Genomic DNA, 27,057 nt, shown 5'->3' on the forward strand with positions numbered 1-27,057 from the left:
TCTTTAGGAAGACATCTAGAGTAAAAAAAGCAACAAAAAACTTGTTACTTGCTTTATGGTTTACGTATCACTCTTCACTCACATCATATAGTTGGAATCTCACAACAACTCTGGGTCACATGGTTATCTTCGTTTCATAGGTGAAGAAAGTGAGGTCAGAGAGTTACAGGATTACAGTTACAGTGATATGTGTTATGTACTGACCAGTGACTGTGCCACTGATGGGTAGGTTAGAGCTCAGAACCTCCCCCTTATCCCACAAGGCTAATAATGGCTCCTGAGCCACCCTGGAGCCACAAGAGCAGGAGAATTCTGGAATTTTCATTCATCCAGTCTCTTGTGTGAGACTGTTAAAAGAGCTAAAATGAAACAAATTCTGAAGGTACGTTTTCAGGAGGAGCTGATCCCTGCAGTAGTCTTAAATACATTTGGCCATCTTGAACTGAGACAGGCCCAGAATGAATCTATGAACTTGACCACCTCTTCATATTCTGTACCTTTAAACCCTTGAGTTCCCCAGGTTTCTCGAGTTACTGTGATTTGGGCATGGCTGGCAGGAGAGGACGTAGTGTGGTAGAAAGTTAGATCAGTGAGACTAAACACTGACCTCTGTCAGACACTCTGGTCCTCTTTGTTGAAGATGAGTGTTTTCCTATCTCTAGGAAGGTCATCCTTGCGTACCAAGCCCTTAGCTTCAGGGAGACCATACCTGGTGTGGAAGAGGAGGCAGGGGACATCTACCTTCCTGACAACAGTGGACCCATGGGCTCTGGTGACCTACACCTATGAAAGCAAGCTGGAAACAAGTTTTCCAGCTCCGATGAGACTTGCATACAGTAGTTACTATAGTGGCATTTCCCAGAAATAAACCCTGACAGAGTCACAGCAACTAAACATGAGCCACAGGCACCATCTTCCCCCAGGATTTGTATCCTTGCAACAGGGTCCCTGTTTCGTGCACCTCTGTATTCCTGCAATGACTAGCACATGTTTGCTGAATGAATAAATGAGTTAAATTAATTTTCTTCTATCCATATAGAGAAGTAATGGGTAGGAGGCCAATTCAAGAACGCACTCAAAGTCTAAGTAAAGGGTGGTGGTCGGGGCTGAGTATCTAGCTTTAAAAAAATCTGTTCATTCTATATTAATAGTAATAATAGTACTAACATCTAACATTGAGTGCTTACTATGCTGTAAGCACTCACTGTTCTAAGTGTTTTAAAACATTTGCTGTACTTGTCCTCATGTTTAGAGTACCTGCATGAAATAGTCCTTTTCCAGGCTGTAAACTGGTGTAAACACCTTTGAACACACGCATTCAAATATTGATACATTCACTGTTCCTTTATGTCGTTCTCCCCACCCTCCTAACCTGTTCCTACTCTTGAGATATGACAGTCAAGCTCCCCAAATTAGGCAGCGTCTGGGGAACAAAGAACTTTTTGATAGATGTTGTTTTTGTTTGTTTGAAAATCTGTTTAAAAGAGAAAGGCAAATGCATTTTCCATTACAATACTAATTAGGCTTGTGCTCACTGACATAACTGTTAATAATGCTGAATATTCCTTTTTCATTCTATAAACAAAGAGTGATACCAATGTTCTGCGGCCAACAGAACATTCTGTCTTGCATCTCAGTGTTTTTGACAGTGGTGTTTGAATTCACACACGGACTTTCCTTAAAACATTTGAAATCTCTGTAAGTGAAATAGAGCACAGGCTACATAGATTTAATTTAGAGGAACATAAGGGATAAAGACTGGCTTCAGATGATTTTGCTGCTAGGAACATCCATATGGTAGGTTCCAATATTTTACTGTTTTACAGATGAGGAAATGGAGGCACAGAACAATTAAGTAACTTGCCCAAGGTCACACAGCTAAAAGTGGCAGAGCTGGGATTCAAACCCATGCAGTGACTCCAGAGCCCTCCCTCTATGTATGCCCTCCCTCTTAACCACTGATGTGGGGCTGTATTAGGCTTTTAGCAGAGAAAGGCATTTATTATTTAGATTTGACCACGTGCAATTGTGTGAGCTGTGTAAACAGTACATAAGGCTCTATCTTGGCATCCAGTGCTGGAACCTGAAGTCGACAGGAAACAGTTAGGCAGTGACAATTGATGTGAAGTGGGGGGCAGCAAGGATAAGCAGGAACCCATGAGGATGGCCAGGAACAGGACTCAAACTCTCACCATCTCCGGGCCTGCAACTTTGATGATACTGGTGTCCTGCAGGGGAAGCTAAACATGTACCTGGCCCAAGAGGCAGAGAAGCTGAAAGAAGGGTCAGTGGGATCGGGGCGGGGGCGCTGTGGACCGAGCTGTTGCTCCATGCTGGTGAAGTGAGCTGGCAGAGAAGTGATAAGGTACATGAGCTGCAGTGGCACCTGGTGTCCCTGCTTAGACCACTGAGGTATCAAAATAAATGCCTTTCATCTTTCCTAATATATTTTTTAATTTGCTGGTTTCTCCTGTAACTACCTGGTTTCCTGGCCCTGCCAGCTTCCTCCTTCACCCCAGCTGCCTCCTTGGCCTTGGCATTGCTGGTGCCCCTGGGCTGCTCAGCCCTGACCACCACCTTGGTCCCAGCCCTGCCAGCCTCCTTGGCCCTGACCTTGAAGTTCCTGGCTACTTCCTCAGTCCATATGCCTTTTTGACCCTGGTTTTGCGGGCCATGCCATTCTTGGCTGCCTCAAGGGAAGGGAGAGGAAGGAGGAGAAAGGAAAAAGACAATTTATAAACTTTTAAATATCTGTTTTTCTTAAGTCTAGGATACGTGACTTGACGTTACGCAGTATTCCTTTTGCTTGAATTTATCATGGATGTATCTCTACCTTCTGACAGGTGAAATCATCAGAGGGTCAGCCATGACTTTACTAGACCCTCTGTTTTGAGTAGAATGAGGCTTCTGTGGATAGGAGGACAGCAACCTCTCACTGTGGAACGTGTTGCTCCTTTGCTGGTTTGGATTCGGAAAACACCTTCTATAGTCTTCATCTACCTAAGAGGACAGAATCTTGCCGCTCCTCTTTTTACTTTTTTGTTCTTTTTGCTTTCATTTTCACGGTTTTAAGTTTCCATGAAAGTAAATATTTTCTTTACATACAAAGCTGCTTTTCTTATAGTTAAATCTGTTTATTTTGGTCAAAGTGATTATCTCCTATATCAGTGTGTTCAAGCTGATTATGCTTTAGTAACAAGACCAAAGTCTCAGTGGCTTGACCCCCGACAAATATGCCCACTCTGCATATTCAACACAAGGCAGCAGAGGAAGGAGTCTGTTCATCTGCGACATACAGGGACCCAGGCTTGGCGGGGAGGGCTCTATCTCAATATATTCGTCCATAATTCCTGTGGCCAGAGGAGGGGAATATTGCTAATCACTCACTGGCTTTTAACATCCTGTATGGAGTGACACCATCACTCCTACTCTCATTTCGTTGGCTCAAGCAAGTCATGTGGACGTGAAGAACTTTAGCGGGGATGGGGAAGTGCAGTGTGTTTTAACATGTGTAAGGAGCATGGGGAACATTTTGGGAACAGTCCTAATGACACCCACACTTCCCTGTGCTGTGTAGCTATGAGTTTCATCCTACCAAATTTAAGTGATGAGAGCCAATTTACTTTCTCATGTAAAATTATGAAGCTGTCATTTCTTTCCAGACATCTGGGACAATGAATGTTGTTCTTGACCAAATTCCAAGTATTTCACTTAAAAATTAGACATACTGTGATCTCTTTTTATGTTGAACATTTCTCTCATACTGGCATTTTATCTGCACTTTGCTGACATCCTTCCTAGTTCTTGGTTTGTCACTTTCTCCCTTGTCTTGTGGAGTTCACACAGACTCTTTTAAGGAGACTCTTTTTCTAGAGTCTTAGGGTATGGTCCAGGAAAACGTCTTTTGTTTGCTATTAGTTGTTCACTTCCTATGCCTTTGTTATTTTTCAAAGCACCTAGCTTCAGGTGGAAGGAAATTTCCTAATAAGAACTTCTAAATTAGAAACTGTGTACTTCTCCCTCTCCACATGAATTTGTGTCCAGTTTGTTTGCACACAAGTCAGGAGAAGTAACCAGGTATGGATCTAGGTAGGGGCTTTGAGAAGGTTATTGCCAAATTTTAATAGTAATGACAACAAAATGATGACCCATTGTATCTGACTAGACCTTCACAGTTTTAGCCTCATGAGATCTCGATCAATCTTCATTCGTGTTGCAGGTTTCCTGATGAAAACATGACATGGCACCACTTTCTGTTCAAAGGCAGAGACACTGCATAGTTTTTTTTTAGAAAACGATTGAGGAAGATGGTTCTTCATATTGTCTTTAGGCAGGAATGGGGTGGGAGAGACCCAAGAATGAGCACCTGCAGCCCGTTAGTGCCGCTGGGAAGCCTTAATTCTATCAAGGGTTATTGATGCAGCAAAAAAGACCAGAGACCACCTCCCTAGGAATAGCAGTAACATTTAGTCTTTTACTGAGAAACTTTAAAATGTTCTAAGAACGGGCGCCTGGGTGGCTCAGTTGGTTAAGCGACTGCCTTCGGCTCAGGTCATGATCCTGGAGTCCCGGGATCGAGTCCCGCATCGGGCTCCCTGCTTGGCAGGGAGTCTGCTTCTCCCTCTCCCACTCCCCGTTTGTGTTCCCTCTCTCGCTGTGTCTTTCTCTGTCAAATAAATAAATAAAATCTTTAAAAAAAAAAATGTTCTAAGAACAAGGAAGATAAAATTCTACTCAATTAACACAAAATAGCAAGGTATATACTTCATTTCTGTATTTTAGTCCAATAGGGGAAAGGGGACAGAGAGGATGCAATTCAAAAAGGAGCCCTCAGACAAAGAAAAAGGGAAAAAGAATCTGATAATGGGAGAGAGACTGATGTGTACACAGAGCTGGTTTATGGACAAGCACATAAACACGAACACAGAGAGACCACAAACCAGCTCATGCCTGTGTGCATTCATGGTCCCTGGGCGGCTACATAAACACATGCGTAATCGCGGGCTTCTGTGAAGTAGCAGTGTCCTCATCAGTCTCTGCAGGATATGACCAGTTATGTTGCCAGCACCGTGAGAATAGGAACATCTCATGAGATGTTCCTGAGAGTGCGCCCTTTTTCTCTTCCCTAATATCACACTGCATTTTGGAAAGTCTAGGTGTAGTGTGGGTCTACTGTCTTCAGTACTTGCCATGAGGAAATTAAGGGGAGGGTCCCATTTAGCCCACGTCAGAGCTCTCTCACTCTCCCCTCTTGTGCCGTGCCCAGGCCACCTTCCTGGTCTGCGCTAGTGCATCCCTTTCCAAAGCAAACTCTAGCCAGCAGCCCTGGCAAGCAAGGTGGGCCTTGCATGGCAGATGACATAGCTTCTCACTTGCTTAATCTATTGTCATAAACTCCTACCTTTTGATCATAATGGCAAATAAATGAGTAATGTAAGTAAATAGGAGTCAATTTTTATTCCTTTATTCAGTAAGTACTCAGTTGAAGGGCAACTATCCAAGCACAGTGCTAGGGACTGTGTATTAGTGATCAGTAAGGCCGGCAGGCTCCTGGTCTTCTTTATTCAGCGTTTTGTGGGAAGGCAACAATAAAATAAATCCTGAAGTGTTCCGATGAAAATACACTACTTATTTCCCAGATAAACACTGAGTTTCCCTTTGCCTCTCCTTGTCCTTTTTGCTCCTTTACATTCCCCACCCCCCGTAATTCAATTAATAAAAGAAAGCAAAGACAAGAGCTCATTGCCATTTATGCTAAAATATTAGGACAGGCCAACTCTAGGCAAGTGTGACCCTTGTTTTCCAAAGTCCTTCATTCAGCTCTGCATTGACCAAGACTCCTTCCCAACTCCCTAGGCTCCTTTTCAAATGACCTGAAATTGTCCAGTCCTTTCACTTTTTCCAAGAACAAAGTTTTAGGAAAGTTCTGGGAAGTTCATGGGAAAGTAGTTTCCTCAAGAAAGAGAGGGAAAGAAAAATGCGGCTCATCCAGGAGCAGCTTTAGATTCTTCCTTTGCTGATGGGATGGGAACAAGAAGTTGACATTTATTGAGAATTAGTTGAGAATTATTGAGAATTTATTGTTACATTCAAGGCTCTTTATTAGGTTCTAGGGTCTGGAGAGGAGAAAACCTCACTGCTAATAGAGTCACAGGATTTCACTGCTACTGGGGGTGGGTGCCATAGTTTTGGTGACCTAGCATCCAGGCCCCTTTCCTAGGGAAATCTGCTGTGTGCATGTTGATGAGAGAGTGGGCTTTGCTTTCTATGGTAGAAGCTGGAGGGTCAGATTTGCCTCTCCCAAGTCTCTTGTCACCTGGGTGTGAGCAAGGGCCTTAGTTTCCTCCTGGGGTCCTGGCATGTGCTTATGTCTGGGGCTTTGAGTCTACTAGGCACAGGGTCTGTTGATAAGGTATCTTGAGTCTGATGTCATATCTAGACTTGTGAAGTGACCATGACAATGTTCTTCGCTGCCTGCTTCCCTTGGCTTCTGACTCATTTGTGCCTGGCCTTCTTGTATTCTAACAGAGAATAGGTATATGGAATTCTTGTAATTCTGATAGATTTTGTGAGCTCCCTAATATCTTTAAAATAAATTCCTTTTTTGATTAAGTTAGTCCATGTCGGTTTCTGTTGTTTACAAACAAGAATCCTGATTGACATAATTGCTAAAAGCCTGTAATGGTTTCTTATTTCTAGCTGGAATTTTAAACCTGTATCCAAGGATAGCTTTACCGCATCTTGTGTATATGTTGTACTATATGTAGAATTTTGGATATTTGTGCATTCAGATGGGGGGAGGGTCTCTAGCTTTTATTCGATTCTCGAAAGTTTCTCTAACTCTAAAAAGGCCAAGAACCACTTATCTGTAGGATACCTTTAAATTTATCCACTTATCTGTAGGATACCTTTAAATTTAAATTTAAATACCTTACTTAGGATAATGTACAAAATTTTGATGATCTGGCCTCTGTCTACTGCTTCAGTTTTCTCTTTCATTGTGTTTCCTGTTGCTTCTGCTCTTTGTCCAGGTTCTATGCAAGTCACATCTAAGAATTTAGAATTCTCTAAAAGCACCTCATGTTTTTTAATCTCCATGTCTTTGCTCGTGATGTTCCTTCTGCCTTAAGTTCCCAGTGCTTTTCTTTGCTCTTTACCCCTCCTTTTCGTTGGTTTTCTGGGGACCTACTCATCTTTTCAATTCAGCCGGCTTCACCTCTTCTGTGAAGGTCATAATCTCTGTGCTCCATCGCCTTGGCTCACCTGATTCCAGCTTTGCCAGCAGCGCATGTCATGTTAGCAGCTAGTGTGAGCATGTCTTCGTCAGCTTGGGGCATTCTCCAAAGTCACTGAAGGTAGCTGTGCTGCCCAGGCACATCTTTATGGAGAAGTTAACCCCATTTGGGGGCAACAGTGGGCATGTCTGTGGATAAATGCCTCAGGCTTCCCAACTGCTGATGGGTCTATTCTGAGGCACCTTCATGGTTCTTCAGAGAGGCTTCTGAGCAACTGGGCCCCCAGTTGTCCACAGTGGTGACCTGTTCTGCACCCTCTATTGGCCTTTCTTCTTTCCTGTCTCCCTTTCCTTACTCCTCTGCTCCTGCTTCCTAGATTTCTGTTACCTGCACCCAAGGCTTTGTCTCAGCCTCTGCTTTCAGGTCAACCCAGATCAGGACAATCTCTTGGCGTCGTGCCTCCATGTTAGCTCTGAGGAGCTGCCTTAGCATCTATTGCCTTTATTGTCCTTATTTAGTGATTTCTGTCTAGTAAACAATTATGTCTTTTTTATTTAAATTTTTTTAAAAATTTATTTTCATTTATTTTTCACTGTGGTAAGAACAATTAACGTGAGATTTAGCCTCTTTTTTTTTTTTTTTAAGATTTTATTTATTTATTTGACAGAGAGACACAGCGAGAGAGGGAACACAAGCAGGGGGAGTGGGAGAGGGAGAAGCAGGCTTCCCGCCGAGCAGGGAGTCCAATGCGGGGCTCGATCCCAGGACCCTGGGATCATGACCTGAGCCGAAGGCAGACGCTTAACGACTGAGCCACCCAGGTGCCCCCGTGAGATTTAGCCTCTTAACACATTTTAAGTGTGTATTATTGTTGACTATGGGTACATTGTTGTACATCTTACTTGATAATCATCTTATTTAGCTGAAACTTCATGTCTGTTGATTAGTAAGTCCCCATTTCCCCTTCCCCTGGATCCTGGTAACTACTATTCCAGCCTTTGATTTTGTGAATTTAATGACTTTAGCTACTTCCCATAAGTGGAATCATGTAGTACTTGTCTTTCTTTTGTTGGCTTATTTCATTTAGCATAATATCCTCAAGGTCCATTCATGTTGTTGTATATTACAGAATTTTCTTCATTTTTAAGGCTGAGTAATATTCTTTTATATGTATATACTACATTTTTTTAACCCCTTCATCCACTGGTGGACATTTAGTTTGCTTCTACATCTTAGCTATTGTGAACAGGGCTGCAATGAACATAGCAGTGCTAGTATCTCTTTGAGATCCTGATTTCAGTTTTTTTGGACATATACCCAGAAGTGGGATTGCTGGATCATACAGTAGTTCTATTTTTAATTTTTTGAAGAACCTCTGTACTGTTTTCCATGGGGGCTGCACATTTTGCATTCCCACCAACAGTGTGCAAGGGCGCCGGTTTCTCCACATCCTCACCAACATTTGGGAATAGTAATGTTTGTAAAACTACTACTTCTTGAGGGTAAAGAGCTCATCTTATTCATTAGTGTTCCCTCAGTTTTAAGAAAGAAAACTGTACCCTCGTCAATGTGTGAAAAAACATAAGACATGAGAGCTTTCTTCAGATCTCTCAAGGGCTGTCTGTGTTTACATATCTCTGGGGAGCAGAACTAACAGTAGAAGTTACTAGAACACAGAGTTTAGTTCAATATGGAGTTGTCAGTGCACATGGGGGGGGGTGGTATTTGTTAGTAACAGTGGCTCATTATGGCATGATGACGCACTTGGTTTGCCCACTCTTCCCTCTCTAGCCAAGAATTCCTATAATAGAGAGTTTTATGGAAAAAGAGTCCCACATGCAGATGTCTACAGGGACCAGGCAGCCATGCAAACTAGTGAGGCGGGCTGAGTGTCAGATAATTGGGAATGGAGGGAACTGTGTGGAAATAAAGTGTGTGCGTTGTCTAAAAGGGGTAGCTGCTCCTCGGCTACAGTCAGCAGCCTTTGTGCAAGAATATAGGTTCAGTGCTGCCAGGTTTCAGTTTTTCAAGGGAAAACAGAAATCTGGATTCATATATAAAAATTCTCAGTTTAGAAAACAGTATGTGGGTCAAGAAGGCATCACTGTGGCTGGGGGTGAACCATGGGTTGTTAGTCTGCAACCTTTGTGTAGCATGTGTAGCAAAGGATGTTAAAGCTTCAGGTGTGAGGACAGCCTCCTCGAGAGACTGCCCCAGGTCCTGGTCAGTTTGCTTTCTTCGGGTCTGTAAACACACTCTGCCTATTCCCAGCTCAGGCCTTTGGTCATCCTTTCTTTGTGGCAAGGAAGCTCTGTGGTATGAGCCTTCCTGTGATCCTTCCCATTACTGTCCTTCCTCCACCAAACCCTATCCTCTTTGGTGCACCTTCAGCATTTCTAGCACTTGGATGTCTGCTGCAGTTCATCACTTTCCAGTGGTCTCAGAGCTTGTTTTCTCTGTTTAACTGGGTTGTTGAGTTCCTATCCAGGGCTTCTATTTCACATGTCTTTCCTATCATTTGGAGCATGGTGTGGGCACGTAGCAGGTGCTCAAAAAGAACTATTGGTTGACTGACGCTAGGTGGCCATCTTACTCAGGGCTTTTGTCATCACTCTTAGTAGAAGCTGAGGTAATAAAAACGCTCTTAAGTAAAAAAATAAAATTAAATTAAATCATGGGGCTCTTTCAGAAATCAAATAGGCATGTCCCCCATCTCCTATTGACCTGCTGTTGTTAGAGCTTTTATGAGGAAAATGGTGCCCAATGTGTTACTTCTGTCACAGGCTTTCTCATCCTTTCTCACTAAAGATACAGCAAAAGACCCAATCATCTGTTCCCCTTTTTAGATCCATTGATTAGAGATGGGTTCTGATCATAAGCTATGTGGCCATCCTTTTAAGGTAAAAGTGAGCAGACACCTTTTTGTTACAAAGGTTGTCTAAAAAAAAATATTTTAACTGATTATGATGATTTATTTCTCTTCCTTCCCTTTTATTTGAAACACATCTTGTTTGTTTTAGAAACCTCCTTTCTTCTATATCTGTGAAGCAAAACACAATATAAACAATTCTGTCTGTGATAATGGGTATTAGGTACACTTTGGACACGGGAGCTTACTAGTTATCTTTTAACCTTCTTTTAGTCAACTTTTCCCACTTTTTTGGTGAAGGTGCTAGTAAGCATAAATTGCCAAAATAGGTCTTCTCTATTGCATTTGTCCCATAACTGTTTATTTTGCCAAGTTTCAGTGCAGTTTTGCTACAAAGACAAGGAACTGACCATTCCTTCAGTGAACATTTATTGAGTCCCTATGGTGTGCCAGACCCTATTTCAGCTGCTGAAGATACAGAAGTGAAATTCTATAGACAAGGAAGGCCCTTGCTTCCCAGGGCTGACCTTCTAGTGGTGAGAAACAAGCACAAACCGATGAACAAATATATACACAAGACATTTGGGATGGTAGTAAGTGTTGGGAGAATAAAATAGGATGGAGAGAATATATATGTGAGGGAGTTACTCTAGATTGGAGTTGAGGAAAGGTCTCCTTGAAGCTGTGACAGCTAAGACTTGAATGACAAGTGGGGGCCAGCCCTGTCAAGATCAGGGGGAGGAGCATTCCAGGCCAACAAAACAGCTCCTTTCACAGGGCCTACGGCAGGAACCCCTGTGGTGAGTGTGCTGGCCCAGGAAATCAGAGGGATGGGGAAGTTTAGAGCTAACAGAATTATTATACAAGTGAATTAATTCAACGGCTTTTGCAGTTTAAATGTTTATGGTCGTGATCATTTAGATCTTAGAATCTGTGTCATGATTTCAGGATTAGACTCAGTCATTATCCAAGATTCACACTGGAGAAAGTCAATATTTCAAAGTCTGTGTGGTGTATCCTGCTTTGAAGCCTCAAATTTCCCATGATAGATAGGACACTAATAGTGTCTGGTGTTGTATTCTTAAATTTGCCTTGGAAGTAATCATGCATGTGGTGAACATAGTAACAAACAACTTCCTTCATCTTTTACTATAATAATTGCTCTCAAGGATTGTAAGAGCTTATAGACAGTTGGAGCATCCAGTTTTAAAGTTAACTGGACAGGGAAAAAAACTATTGTGGATAAAGTTTCAGATTTTCTTGGATTTTTTGGTATCTGCATATCAAGAGACCCGGTGAGTTGCCAGCACATAACATGCCAGAATCCTGGATCCAGAGAGCATTTGTGATGTCCAGCCAACACAGAACTGCTTTTCCTCCCAAAGGGTGGTCTCCAACTCTGTTGTAGCCTTTGGCAAGATTTTTATATCACAATTGGAAACAGGTGCCCTTTCTGCCCTCTCCCTTGTCAGAGTTACTACCATTGCGGGGGGGCAGTGTGAGCCATGGTGGTCTGTCATGCACCTTCAGAATGCCCAGCCTCAGTAGATGTTCCTATTCAGAAGCCTTGTATGAAACACTCTGCAATGGAGAATAGATGTGAGAAGGTGCCAGGTTTGTGCAGTTCTGATCATCTGCTCGGGGTATTCTGAATGTTTCTTGTCACAAAGCAAAACACGAGTCCTAAGGTTTAGTATAAAACATCTCTCTGGGGGCGCCTGGGTGGCTCAGTTGGTTGAGCACCTGCCTTCGCTCAGGTCACGATCCCAGGGTCCTGGGATCGAGCCCTGCATTGGGCTTCCTGCTCAGCGGAGAGTCTGCTTCTCCCTCTCCCTCTGCCCCTCTCCTGCTTGTGCTCTCTCAAATAAATAAATAAATAAATAAATAAATAAATAAATAAAATCTTTAAAAAAAATAAAACACCTTTCTGGATGGTTTCTATTTTAGAATATTTAATCCTAGTGGAAAATATTTCATCCTAGAGGACTATATAATCCTAAAGAAAAACTAAAACATACTGTCCCTAATGGACTATATTGAGTTTTATTTACTCATCTAGACTATCAAAAATCACTGTAAATTCTTGACTAAAAGAGACTTATTAGATATAACAATGAAATATAATGTGTGGGCTTTGTTTGGATCCTGGTGTAAATCAACTAAAATTTAAATGACAACTGGGAAAATTTAATATGCAAGAGTGGTATAGAGTCAAGAGAGTGTTTCCAGCTGGGGCCATCATGACTTCTTGGAGCATAAAAAATTTAAACTGAAACAGGTGAAATTTTGAGAGGGAGAGAAAGGCCAGGAGGTGATTTCTGTGTGGCTACCAGTATCCTGAGAAGCGAGGAGTGTTTGAGTAACTCTAAGTAGGGGAGTTTGGCTGGAGGGAAGACCTCCTGCTGGGACCGAGCCTGCTGAGGGCAGGAATCTGGATGATGGGAAACACTGGCAAGGCAGTAAAGGTTTGGGGCAAGTACGGCTGTGTGTCAGGAGCTCAGTCTGGCAGTGTTGTCCTTAAGGGAGGTTGCAGGGAGGAGAGATTAAGACAGCAATATCAATTTAGAAGCTACTGCAAAATAGTTCAAGTGGGAAAGGAAGAAAAGTATAAATCTGGGTGATGACAGTGGCGATATAAGGGAGGGATGATTACAAGGCATGTTGCCAAAGAACTGACTAGATTTGATGACTGAATTTAGGGCCTCTTTGAAAGAGAACAGGAAAATTGATATGAATTTTGCATCATTTCACTGATGTCAGTAGTTAACTGTAAGTTTAATATACCTAATGTGACTGAATTAAAACTGTTTTTACTTTTTTATTTATAGAAAGGTAGCCCCAACCTTGTAATTACTGAACTTCACACAAATCCTAAGAATGGCTTCACTTCCTCTAGCCATGGCTGCCTTTTTACGCATCTCCAAGAGTTGGACAGTGCTGTGGAAGGGGAAAAAATGTGACCTGAAACTTTAATAAACTTTATTGGTTCATTAAGTGAAATGTGACAGCACCTCTGAAAAAGTAGTAAAAGTCTAGGGAGAGAAACCTGGAGGCCGACACTGGAGGATCAAGTCATGTAGAAAAGGCTACCTTGAGAGGATGTTCATTGTCCAGTGGAGTGGCAGAACCAGCTGCAAGGAGGGAGCTGGGGAATAAATCCTCTGACCTACTCTCTTCCCTCCCATTTCTCAATGATCTCCCTTTCCCTAGTCTAGACGGCAAGGGAACCCAGGGGTGTAATCATATGGGTCAGCCTCCTGAGAGTAGAACTGGGGGTGCAGACAGAAAGTAACGGTCAGAGCATCCTCTTTACAACATCTAACAACCATAGGGGAAGGGGGAAGCCTTGGAAGGAGATCTTCATAGAATCATAAAATGTTAGACCTCGTTTTAGAGATGGGGAAATAGAACCGTGTAGAGGTAGCAACTGGGTACAGCTAATTGTCACAGAGCTGAGAAGAAATGACAGACCTTGTGATTCACAGCCCTGGCTCTTTCCAGGAGGCTAGGTGGCTTCCATAGAATCACAAATTCCCCAGGGCCACAGCACCAGCTCAGCCACTTCAGCAAGGCTGAAAACGGTAAGGGGGTCCCAGGTGTTATTCAAGGGAGTGTGTACGCATTACAGATAAAGCCATTGCAATAGGACGTGTTTCTGTAACTGAAGTTAGAGTCATTGTGGATAATCTAGAAAGTATAGGAATGTGTTAAGGAGAAAATAAAATCACCCATAATGTAACACAGAAATAATAACTGTTAATGTTTTGGTGCTTTCTTCGAAGTTTTAGAAATTCAAATTTACATAAATTGTGTATATGTGAATGCAAAATTAGGATCAATTGTACATACAGTTTTGTATCTTGTTTTTTCACTTGATAGTGAATAATTTCCTATGAGTAAATGGTCTTAGAATCTGAGTTCTAATAGCAGTAACATTTTTAACGGAGGTAGCTTGATTTTTAAAATGTTTCCTGTTACTAGACATTTGTTTCCTATTTTCTGCTATGATAGATAATGCTGCTGTACGTGTGTGTGTGTGTGTATACATATATAAGTAATTGTGCTTATCTGCAGGATACATTTTTATAAATAGAATTGCCAGCATAAGCATTTTCAGTGGTCCTTTCTGGTGGGTCACAGTGGAAAGAATGTGGCCCTGGGATCAGACATCCTGATTGAGACTCCGCTTCTCCAGTTTCTGGATGTGTGACCTTGGGCATGTGAGTTCATTCTGCTGTCTGTTAAACAGGGGTCATGCTGCCACCCCCCCAGCGCCCTGAGAACTCCATGAGACAGTGCCTTCAAAGGGCCAGACGTGTAGGGAGTGCCCAACACACATTACCTCCCCTCCCTGTGGGATGAGTTAGTTTGCACGCACGTGTGCGCACACGTCTGGGTGTGCAGAATGAAGGGAAGAAAGTGTACTCCTGACACTGTGTCCTGTATCAAGAAAAAAGGAAAACTGACTTGAAAAGAGACAAATGTAGACTATGAAGGTTTCTTTCGGTGAAAGAGAGACCTATTTAAAGTCTAAGGTGTTGATAATGAAGATAGACACGGAAGTCCTCAATGACTATTTTTCTTTGCACTGGGTTGTCCAGTAAATATTTCTAATTGTTGCCCGTCCCCTTGCTTCCTAAGTGCTCGTCTTCAAACCCTACCAGCGGGCAAAGCACGTGTACAGCGAGGCTGCGCGGGTGCTCCGGTTTAAGAAGATATGTGAGGAAGCACCTGACAACACGGTCCAGCTGCTGGGGGAGTTAATGAACCAGAGCCACGCGAGCTGCCGGGACCTGTGTGAGTGCAGCTGCCCCGAGCTGGACCAGCTGGTGGACATCTGTCGGTGAGGCTGAGAGAGCAGCAGGGCGGCGGCGGGAAACTGTCTAAATGGATGAAAACAATGCGATATTTTCATAACCCTCTAGGTGAAAGGAGACCCTGCCTCACTTCCTGAGGTGTTGTATACAGAGCTAAGCTTGTTCCCTCCTCAGTATCTGCGGGAGAAAGATTGGAGATCTGACTCCAGAGCTTTATGAGGCTCCAGGTGTGGAATCAGTTCTTCCCGTCTTTCCGTCTGGGGATGACTCGGTAGATTTTGGGGAGCTTTGCTTAGACAGGGATGCTGCTGTTACTTTCTCGTCATGTTTTCATCAGTGGTATCCACTACCTGCCAGCATCTTCTGTTTGGTATCCTACGTTTGGTAGCTTTTTTTTTTTTTTTTTTAAGATTTTATTCATTTATTTGACAGACAGCGAGAGCAGGAACACAAGCAGGGGGAGTGGGAGAGGGAGAAGCGGGCTTCCTGCTGAGCAGGGAGCCCAACGCGGGGCTCGATCCCAGCACCCCGGGATCATGACCCGAGCCGAAGGCAGACGCGTAACGACTGAGCCACCCAGGCGCCCTGGTAGCTTTACTCAAAAGAAAGGAGAAAACAGAAAGAGGGCCTCAAACCTGATCGGAGTGTATTTGGGGGCAGGGGAGGTTGCTGAAGGAGTTACTCGGAAAGCCGGCATCCTCTGCCATCCAGATTTAGGTTAGGCAAGTTGGAGAAGTAAGGATTTGACGAAAGCCTGTTTTATAACTGGTTGGTTGAGACAGAAATGTAAAGAGGAAAACTCTTTCACAAAGCCTGACAACAGCTTCCTTATAATTGTTAGAGAGTGGGGGTAATGGATACAGTAGCATGGTCACTTTACCCAGAAGGGATCTCACTGACCTTGGTAAAACTGAAAGGGAAATTGGGAGAACTCTCAAATGGCTAGATGTTATTTCCACTGTGAGAAGATGTTACAGAACTGCCTGCAATTAGTCATGAAAATATAATTAACCACTTGGCGCCTATGGCTTGCCTCACTCATTGCTACACCCCAGCTTGAAAAGTATAAATCATCTAGCTCCAGTGATCACAAATGGCATGTATAACCCAACTTGTAGAGAGATTTGAACATAGCATTGATGAGGATCCTTCTCTTGACGTCAGAGTTTGCTCACTAACTGCCAAAAAGCCTTCCGGGGCTTGTTCCATTAAAAGTGCTCTTTTCTGAAAGTATCAAGGGCCCAGTAAATGGAAGGGACAAATATTGTTCAGTTCTGGAAATCAGAGGAAGTGGGATGATTTGTGCAGAAATCAGGAAGAAGTGTCTTTGCCTGGAAGGTAGTGGAATAGTTTGAATCCCACATGAAAGGCAGTGAAGGGGCATTTGCCAGCCTCCTGGACTTCGCTAAAGAACTTTCTCTTCCTGGGATGGCCAATCAGCTCTTGCTCTTTTGGAGTCTACATTCTCATGGGGAAAGAGGGAGGGGACAATTAAAAATAAATCGAGTGGTCGTAGTAAGTGCTATGGAAAAAAAAACAGAGAAGGGATAGAAGGCACCAAGGTTGGGTGGATAATCTTTCTAGGAATTGGTTGAAGAAGGCTTCCCTGAGGAGATGATGTTTGAGCAGAGACCTGAAGGAAGTGAAGAAAGGAGAATGGCAAGTGCATAGGCCCTGAGGTGGGGACGTGGCTGCCACGTGTGAGGAACAGCTAGCAAAGCAGTAAGCTTGGAGGGCAGTCAAGAGGGAGAGAGTGGCAAGTGATGAAGGAAGAGAGGTTGTGGGGGAGGCATACAACGTGGGCCTCGTGGGCCATCGGAAGGACTCTGGCTTTGGGTGGAAAAAGGTGGTAGTGGAAGCACTGCAGGATCTGGTGCCAGATGTGCCTCGAAGGAAGATGCAAAACATCACCCTGGTGAAAGACAGGAATCAAGAGGACTGCTGGGCTTTTTGCCTGAGAAATTTTCCTCGTTCCTCTAAAAGCCTCATTTTGAGAAGCCCGATTTCACAGTTTGGGTTTGGGATCATCTTGTAGTACCATAAGGTAGGAGAGTAGGAAGGAGCCTGTGAGATCCAAGAAGGCACTGAGAGGTGAAGTGATTTCAACCACATCATGAGTCAGTGCGAAGCCGAGCTCCCGACCCAGTGTTTTTGCCACACCTCTTTCTCTTCCCTTGGGTTTACCAAGATATGGAATGTGGGTCATTTTTTTTTTTTTAACCTATTTTCTTCTCCTGGCTTTAAAGCTTTAATAATGGAAGCTGGTGGTTATAGGGTGCGGTGTTTGAACATTGAACAAAACCATGCTGAGCGGGGGAGGCAGTGTGTATGGTAGGAGGCCAACTGCGTTTAAGTGAGGAAGGTTGAGTCCTAGCTCTGCCACTTTTCCTTTTGAGCCCTGTGTCTTTTTCTGTTCTAACAGTCCATAGGGGTGTGTATGTGTATATATTTTAAAGATTTTATTTATTTGAGAGAGAGAGAGAGAGAAAGAGAAAGGAGCCCGATGCGGGACTCGATCCCAGGACCCTGGGATCATGACCTGAGCTGAAGGCAGACATTTAACGACTGAGCCACCCAGGCACTCCAGGTCTATATATTTTTAAAAATGTGGTTCCAGTGAAAGATTTAGTGGCTATGTCTTAAAAGGGTTTAGAAGTGCACCTTTTATTTATTATTTCACTTATTTGTTTTTGGAAGCTCCTTTCTTAATAGCTTAATACTTGAATTTAACACTTAAATACTTTATTTCTTAAAATATTTCTGTCTAGCCCATTTTCATCTGCTATATTTTCTGAGGAAAATTCAGTTGTGTCTAGTATAAGGCGCGCCCTCCCCTTTTTATGGTTGTTTTTGTTTGGGAAGTCAATTGCTAAGCATCAAAATTAGTTTCTACCTATTCCATAACCATATAGGGACCAGGTTTCCCATATTGAAAGGTTACCTTTGGGCATGTTGTAAATATTGGCCAGAATAAATAGTTGTCGGGTCCTTAAACTTCTTATATAATTATTTTTTTCTTTGCTGTCACTGTGACCAGAAGATATTCTTCAAATGTTCCTGTTGGTTGCCAGTTACTACAAGGTCCTAAGTGGTGACGAACCTCAGAGGACAGCCCCCCAGGAACTCTCACTGATGCCATTCTTCCCTTGAGCAAGCAAAAGCTTTTCAATTGGGTATTTGTGTCCTATGTGACACCGAAGTCTAAACCCCACTTTCAAGAGCTCTGACACACACTTTTTTGTGTCTGGACATAAGGAGGAAGAGGGAGGAATGCAGAAGAATGAAAAAGATAGTGGTGATATGGGGTGGCTAAAACTGGGAGAGGAAGATGTGTAATAGAGAGTAGTAGATGGTAAAAGTATGGAAAGGTTCAATGAAAAATGAGACATTCTTAAGCTCCGGTTGCTCCTGAAGCTTCATGACTGTTCACTGGGCCGGGGAGCTGAGGCGTGGGTTGTGCTGGGAAGGGCCCTGACAAGGCCTGGGGTGCCGGTACATAAACCCAACTTCTGGGAGGTTAGTATTTTGTTTAAGAATCATGATCATCTCCACCCTTCCCTGTCCCTTTAAAAATGTTAACAACCAAAATAATAATAATAATAATGATGAATAAAATAAAATAAAAATGTTAACACCAATGGGGAAGGTGTGACTAAGACTGGGCAGCCTGAGAAGGTTGGTTGCCTTTTGGGAGACAGAAGACAACAGAGGAAAGCTGAAATGGGTACAAGGAGGAGCAAGGCCAGAGATAATCTTTACTTCCTGATCCACTTTAGAATTCCTTTATTTTTCCTGAAGGCCTGCTTGGAAACTATGTGCATGAAAAGACAACTAACTGATTGAGCTAATGAAGGATTTCAATGCCTAGATACCTAGGGCACTACATACAAGCTAAAATCTTTTTTTAAGTTTAATTTTTAAAAAGTTTATATTAAATTCCAACTACTGAACATACAGTGTAATATTAGTTTTAGATGTGCAATATAGTGATTCAACACTCGAATACATCACCCCTGTGCTCATCACAGCAAGTGCCCTCCTTCATCCTCATCAACTGTTGAACCCACCTCCTTTGCCCCCCTCCCCTCTGGTAACCATCAGTTTGTTCTCTATAGTAAGAGTCTGTTTCTTGGTTTGCCTCTCTCTCTCTTTCTCTCTCACTTTTTTTCCCTTTGCTCATTTGTTTTGTTCCTTAAATTCCACATAGGAGTGAAATCACATGGTATTTGTCTTTCTCTGACTGACTTATTTCACTTAGCATTATACACTCTAGCTCCATCCATGTCCCGTTGCAAATGGCAGGATTTCATTCTTTTTTATGGCTGAGTAATAGTCCATTCTGTGTGTGTGTGTGTGTATACACATACATACTACATCTTCTTTATCCATTCATCAATTGATGGACACGTGGGCTATTTCCATAACTTGGCTATTGTAAATAATAACTATTGTAAACAATAAAAAAAATAAATAACTGCTATAGATATTGGGGTGCATGCATCCCTTTGAATTAGTGTTTTTGTATCCTTTGGGTGAATACCTAGTAGTGTGATTGCTGGATTGTAGTTCTATTTTTAACCTTTTGAGGACCCTCCATACTGTTTTCCGCAGTGGCTGCACCAGTTTGCATTCCTACCAACAGTGCAAGAGGGTTCCGCTTTCTCCACATCCTCACCAACACCTGTCATACAAGCTGAAATCTTAATGTGGTCTGAGGTAGACTATATTCAAAAGGCATCTCTAGGTAGCTAGCCTATAAGGATACTGTGTAAGAAGCTACTATGTGACCCAAGTGGAGAGAAGAGGGGGAAAAAGAAAGGATATTTTTTTTCAGTTGAGGCTTTTACTGTTCTTTAAGAGAAAATCAGTTTAGCATCCAAAGAAAGGAAACTACATTTATGCAGTTAGACTGTTTACTATTTTTATTAAATTAATGTTAGAAGACCTCAATTATGTGAAAGTATAATGATGAAAGGAAAAGATGAAGCTTGTCCAATTATAAAATAATTCTATTAAATGAACAAAATGTAAATTTTAAGACACAGCTAAATTGTGAAGTAGGATTCATTGAGAAACACAGAACAGTTCTGAAACCAAGTCAGTTATATCATTCGTTATCGGTTTTCTTGGTTATACTTAAGAAAAAATAGCTAATGCCTTTTATTTCTGTTTTGACACTTGGTGAAATTAGAGACCTCATTGCTGCATCATTGTCCAAGCTATTAAGGAAGATGAATGACAAATGTTAATAGACTAACAAAGGATCCAAAAGTTAATTTGCTGTCTTCCTCAGAAGTCTTTTCAAACTTTATTCCACAGCTCTGCTGCTCAGCCTCTTGCACCCATTCTCCTGACCATGTCAGGGAAGAATGCAGTGTAAACCCATATTTGTATGTTCCCTTTCTCATGATCTTGAGGTTAATCTTCACACTTTGACATATAAAGGGAGAGGCCCATTTCAGCTGCACTTAGGGGCTCACTTCTCTTTGGGCCTGTCTTCTACTTACTGTCCTCTCCATCACCCCCCCCCACCCCTATTATATACATGCCATTTGTAGGAACCAACTCAACGGGTCTTCCATTGCGTTTAGTGGCTTACATTGCTCAGATAGACTTACAGAGTTATGTTTTCTTGTACTTTCTCATTTGAACAGTATTTGAAGTTTGTGGTCTCTTGAATCTAACACAATCTGAAAGTGTTTCCAACGTGGCTGCAAAAATCATAGAAATTGTTCTGGAAGGTCTGTTTGCCTGAGATTGTAGCCAGAAGATTCTAGGCTTTAAAGCAGGAGCTAGAAGTCTTTCCACATATAGAATACATTACTAACAGCTTATATTTATATATAATATACATATGTGAGCTGTCTCACATGTAACTTAAAATTGTTTTCTGTGCCTCAGAAAATTCTATTTTAAAATTTAGCTATTTCTTTAAAAATATATTTTGTTCAGGGGCGCCTGGGTGGCTCAGTTGGTTAAGCATCTGCCTTTGGCTTGGGTCATGATCCCAGAGTCCTGGGATCGAGTCCCACATCGGGCTTCCTGCTCAGTGGGGAGCCTGCTTCTCCCTCTCCCTCTTCCTGCCGCTCCCCCCTGCTTGTGTTCTCTCTTCTCTCTCTTGCAAAAATAAATAAAATCTTTAAAAAAATACATATTTTGTTCATTCAAAAGAGATATTTTATAATTGTTTGGACATGGTCTCTTTATTATTATACTTTGTTTCACATAACTGAAGTTTTCTAACCTTAATTAAATAACAAAATAAACAGCCTGAATTTATATTTTGATATTTTAAAACAAATATAATAATAATCCAACAAGGATTTATTAGAAGCTACCAAATGTTTGGAATTGTGCTGGGCTGGGGTTAGATATAACCTGTCTCTAAATTCAAAATATTTGGAAATAATTATATATATAAATATTTTGAAATAAATAAAATTGAATTGAAATACAATACAATACAATTCCTTGCTTCTTTCCTTTGTAGTTTATAGCAGAGTTGGGTCTTACTGGATCTCCCTCCACCCCCATACCTTTTTCTGTACCTTGTATCTTAGTAAGTGCTTTATGGTCCAGTCAGTTCGTTTAGAGTAGGACATTTTCGTCAGGCTATATTAGGTGCCTGGAAAATTAGTTATATGGATGTACTTTTCAGTGATACAAGGATCAAAGGGAACATTCTTTATAATCTCATCTCTCATCTGCCCTAGCCGTTGTTTTGTTTCATAGATCACACTTATGATAAGGCAGAGGCTGCTTTTGTTGTTTTGACTAACCCTTCCACATTATTTCCCATCCGGTCACCACAAAAAAGTGGTTTTCGGGGGGTTCTAGGGCTTTGGTTTTCATAAGTCTTGTATTTTGCTTCTCTGATGTGCAAGACCTCAAGGATCTGCATTTTTAATGTCTTAACTGTTCTCACAGGAAAAATACGGCTCACCCACTCTTCTTTCTTAATATGAAGCTTATACTGGTCTCCTAACTTCTGGATTTCTCCCTGAATTTCTTTTTTTTTTTTTTTAAAGATTTTATTTATTTATTTGACAGAGAGAGGCACAGCGAGAGAGGGAACACAAGCAGGGGGAGTGGGAGAGGGAGAAGCAGGCCTCCCACCTAGCAGGGAGCCCGATGCGGGACTCGATCCCAGGACCCTGAGATCATGACCTGAGCCAAAGGCAGACGCTTAACGACTGAGCCACCCAGGCGCCCCTCTCCCTGAATTTCTATGGCATATGCCAAAGGGCATACATATTAAGGACCAGTTTGGAACACTGCAGACAGGACCTTTCTGCCCTTTGTCAGTGTATATAGCCGGGCAGGCTGCTGACCAGCTAGTGGGGCAGCCCCCTGATTTGTGACCACAAGTGCCATTGACTCAGGGGCAGAAGGCTATTTATAATAGCATTTATCATTCTCTGTTGGGGAAATTGGAGCCCTGATGATTTCGGATCCTGTGGCTGATGCAGCCTAGTCCATTTCTGTCTGCAGCAGGCAGGGTGGCGACAGAGCACTTCTGGAGACTCAGAAGTGAATATATTTACCCAGAAAGACTTCTAGCTTCTGCTTTCTGGAGACTGGCAGGATACTGAGGAAAATAAGCCCTTTGGCACAATTCCTATGGGTTTTGCAGCCAGTTAGAAACAACACTCAGTTTGCTTCAGGTTCAGTTTTGAAACCACAGCTTTCAGAAACTGTTCAAATGAGAAAGTGTAAGAAAATATGCCTGGAAGTCCATTGAAGACCATAAAGGACCTGGTTGGTTTGAGTCCAGCACAATGGCAGAGCTTGGATCTTAGAGAATCATATAGGAGGGCACCCTGTTGTTCTCTAGACCATGCCCCGGGTGGCTTTGATGCCCTGATGTTAGGGTCTTCCAGAGATGCCTCAGCGACACCTCCTTTTTTATTTCAGCATCTTCCACGGGAAAGATAGTCTGATGTGACTGTATATCACAACTTTTTTTTTTGTTTTGTCTTTCAAATCACTAAGTTGCGGAATGACCCTTTGCCAGCCTGGGAACTCAGAATTATCCTAGAATCTCCTAGAATCCCACAGTCAGAGAAATTTTTCAGCCTGGATGATAGGAGTCCAGGCTCAGTTCAGCTACTGGGCTATAAGCTGAATGTCTGAGGGATAGCAGGAGATGAGTAATCTTTATTATTTGAAAGCATCTTGTTTTCTCCCTTAAACATCTATTTTCATTTGAAAAATAAACTTTAATGAATAAAACAGATGATGAAAAGGAATCAACTGAAAAAATCATTGAGGGGAAAATGAATTACTGGTGTGCCATAAATCTGATGTCCTAGAGGAGGGTTAATATTCTATTGATATTTTCCAGGAAGTAAAGTAGCTCATTTAGATGGAAAAAAGGGGACAAAATTGTGCTAAACTAATTATGGAGTTTTTAATCTGCTATGAATTTGGAGTAAATTTTATTAGGAAGAATTGGAAGTACATGTTAACTTTTATTATCAGGATAAATGACATCTTTTAAAGATGAGGGACCCTTGTGCTTTGCGTAGGGCCTCTCACTTTGCTACAGATCTCAGGTTTGAAACTGTGCCTGGTTGATGGTGACTAAAATGACCTCTTTTTGTGTGGTGGTTTAAATAGGGGTTTCTATCCCTATCACAGAGTTTGGCTAATGGTAAATTCTGAGTCCAGTGGTTAGACCAGCTCCCAAAGGTGCAGGGAAGATGCATATGGACCTGTAGAGGCCACTGTCCTTTTTGTGGAAAGGTCTGCATAACTTCCCATTAGAGATTAAACAGACAAACTGATCTAGAGTTTAATAATATGTTCTTTGTGGATAAATTTATTCAGCACAAATCTAGGCTAAATGTTCTAGGGGACGGATTCTTTTATGTGGAATAGCCAAGCCTTAAGAACACACCTTAAACAGCCACTGGAGGAAGTCCTCACTTGTATAAGACTTGCACTTTAAATTTGGATTTGACCTCATTTGGAGCCACCTTCTGATTCATAATGTTGATCATGCCTGTTGCCTCTTCTTGATCACCTGTAAGCTTGCTGTATACAACTGCTTAATTGGTGACTTTATGGGATCAAGATTATATAGTGGGTTATTGTCAGCTCACACCAAATAGTACTGCTAACTTTTACTGCTTAGAGCCAGAATCATGGCCTAGTTTTAGATACAATTAAATTTCCAATCACCTTCTGAAACACTATAAATTTCTTCATGTCCTAGTGTTTGGCCACACTGAACTACCCTCCCCCTCCCTCACAAAGAAACCCACACATATTCTCTTCTTAGAACTTGAGTAGGCTGTGTGTTCTCTCTACGCACCAGGCAAACCACTCTCATTTTCATTTACAGGTTCTAATGTGTGTTTTTTTTCTCACTGTTTTAGGAAGTCTGGGGCTCAAGGGTCACGACTCACTGGAGCAGGATGGGGAGGCTGCACGGTATCGCTAGTACCTGCTGACAAGCTGACCAACTTCCTAGCAAACGTGCACGAAGCTTATTACCAGAGGAGCGACAGAAACGTCACACTTGAGAAGCAGAGTTTGTTTGCTACCAAACCTGGAGGCGGGGCTTTGGTTTTCCTTGAGGCCCAAATAATGTAAAAAATCTCAGAGAAACTATTTAGGGCATTTAGGACTGGCAGAACTTCTTATGCCACAGGAAATTAATCCTCTTTCTGTTTTGTATTATGATGAATGGTTGCTATTATCAAGATGTATTTCCAAAGAAATGGTTGAAAGCTCTCTATGCCTCATAATGATTATTTTTCCATTTTAAAATATGTTTCTACCAATAAGAGCCAAAATTATGCTTGGACAGATCTCTTAAGGATGATTTACTGAGATTTATTGATTTCAGGATTTTTTTAAGATGAATGATAAAAGACATTCGATACTGACCCCATGGATTGGCGTTGAATTAAACATACTGCTACAATTAAAAGGATACAATTGCATTGTATGCCATATTCTTAAACACAGTTCATTTCTGGTTTCTCTTGACTTTCTTCTTCATAGTTGTAGTCTTCTGTTGATGATGATGATGAGAGTGATGCCAGAAACTCTTTCTTGGTTCGAGCTTCAGAACGCTATTAGAATAATACGTTATTAAAGATTGATAAATTTTCCTGGATACTTGAATGTGAGGTTACACCAATTATCAAGATGAGAAGAATCACTTTTTTTTTTTTAAAGCAAAGATGGATTTAGGCTCATTTACTTTTAAAAACTATGTGCTATCACATAAATAATCACTTTCAATTCTTTTGGCCCTGACCTTTCTCTATTACTTAATAGAGAAACTTAGATAAAAGACGCTTTCCGTCTTTATCTCTGTTCACATTGAAATAGAGAATTATCTGGATGATAATTCAGATAATTCAATTTGTTCATTGAATTTACTTTCTTCCCACTCTATGCTAACTTTTCTCAAATGCCACTCTGATCCAAAAGGCATGTTTACTGGTCTGGGAAACCGCACCCAGGCCCTGCAACGGTCTGTTGTGTGACTAGCCGCTCTCGTGTGTATATGTTGACCAGTGGAGGACGGGTGTGCAGGCCTGTGGGTAAGAGTAGGTTCTGGGATTGGGTAGGGGTGTTGGTGAGTCCTGTATATATTTATCAAAAGTGGTCAAAAAAAAAAAAGTGGCCGGAAGTGTTTGTGGTGATGTGTAATGTGGTGATGGTAAGTGAATGGCTTTCTCGCAAGAGGGCCTTCCTGAATTATAGGAGGATTTAGACCAAAAAACATTTTGCTGATATTATCGGATAATTGAGGCAGCAGCAGTCTTATGGTATGAATTATCCAGAAAATTACCACAATTTTGTATTATTCTATGATTGTTTTGCTCATTAACGTACAGCTTAAAGACTGGACATCATCATTTTGAATCTCAGTTTCAGAGAGGCTAAGGCAAAGCTGGTTCTAGTATTTCTCAAAGGACAGCAGTCATATAAAGTACTAGGAAACCCATTCTTCTAAAACAAACTCCTGGTGCATTTTCATTCTTTAAAGAAAGGTAAACACTTGAGATTGAGAAAGTTTAAGTCAAATTTGTTGAAAGAATTTTGAGTTTTATAACACCCAATAATCCAAAATCTGAATTGATTTTAAATAGTTCTTTGTTTTTGTTTTTTAAAATTTTAAAATTTATTTGAGAGAGAGTGAGAGAGAGCAAGAGAGACAGTGAGCACAAGCTGGGGTGGGGGTGAGGACGGGAAGAAGGAGAGGGAGAAGTGAGGAATTCTGGGATCCCAGGATCATGACCTGAGTCAAACGCTGACTCTTAACAGACTGAGCCACCCAGGCACCCCAGATTGTATTTCTTTGTTTTTAAATACCTTTCCATTTTCCACAGAAGATCTGTGGTTGGTACATAATTATTTAAAGATACCTGGATTACTGTAAAAAAAACCCCCAAACCCAAAAAACAAAAAATGTGGTACTTTCCATTGCTTTGCTATTCTATTTAAATTTTTCACCATGAGATTCCTTCTTGCAACAGGTGAGTAAAAATTTCCATCGTGCCCTCTGCTTTGGAGGACGCAGTTGTTCTGAGCCAGGGATCTACTCTCTATTTGTCTCAATGTCTGGCTTGAAGAAAAGAACTGTTTTTCAATTAAATCATCACTGTTATTCTAGAAATTATGAGAGATCTCAAACTTTTCTGGGAAGGTTGGGGCTAGGACAACTGGAAAAAAACTTCATGGAGAAGGTGGAATTTGAGCAGGGCCCTAAAGGATGAGTAGAATTTGAAAGCTGGGGAGTAGGCACTGCAGATGGGTGAGTATATGAGTATGAGCAAACATGGGGTATTCAGAAGGTTCAGTGGGGGTGAGGAGTTTGCCCTGGGATACGGTGGAGAAGATAGGTTATACTGGCTGGAGGTAGCTTTTGAAGAGCTCCAAGTCCAGCATTTAGAGGAGGGGTTACAAACCCAGCAGCCCATGGGCCACATCTGGTCTGCAGATATATTTAGTTTGGCCCTCAGAGTATTGACAAATGTGGGGTTCTAATCAGGAATTCTACAGAAGAATCTGGATTCCTGATGGTGGAAGATCTGCTTCTCCCCTGGCCTCCACTCCCGCGGGGGGCGGTGTGTGTGTGTGTGTGTGTGTGTGTGAACTAGAGCTGCGGTATTGC

At 41.9% G+C, this 27,057-nt stretch overlaps 2 protein-coding genes across 3 annotated transcripts in view; one reads left to right on the forward strand and one right to left on the reverse strand.

Annotated features, from left to right (window-relative positions):
- The window catches only part of GALK2 (galactokinase 2), a 118,703-nt gene extending 93,842 nt beyond the window's left edge, over positions 1-24,861 (forward strand). For both annotated transcript variants that reach the window (XM_044917858.1, XM_021693811.1), the window contains exons 9-10: positions 14,746-14,947; positions 24,302-24,861. In XM_044917858.1, the coding sequence (XP_044773793.1) occupies positions 14,746-14,947; positions 24,302-24,518 (419 nt within the window). In that variant the 3' untranslated portion in view covers positions 24,519-24,861. The remainder of the gene's footprint in view (positions 1-14,745; positions 14,948-24,301) is intronic.
- FAM227B (family with sequence similarity 227 member B) overlaps positions 24,627-27,057 on the reverse strand; it is a 207,468-nt gene continuing 205,037 nt past the window's right edge. The window contains 1 exon segment of the mRNA XM_044917859.1: positions 24,627-25,003. Within this exon segment, the coding sequence (XP_044773794.1) occupies positions 24,887-25,003 (117 nt within the window). The 3' untranslated portion in view covers positions 24,627-24,886.

Source organism: Neomonachus schauinslandi, chromosome 9 (genome assembly GCF_002201575.2).
Source record: "Neomonachus schauinslandi chromosome 9, ASM220157v2, whole genome shotgun sequence".
Taxonomy (NCBI): Eukaryota; Metazoa; Chordata; class Mammalia; order Carnivora; family Phocidae; genus Neomonachus; species Neomonachus schauinslandi.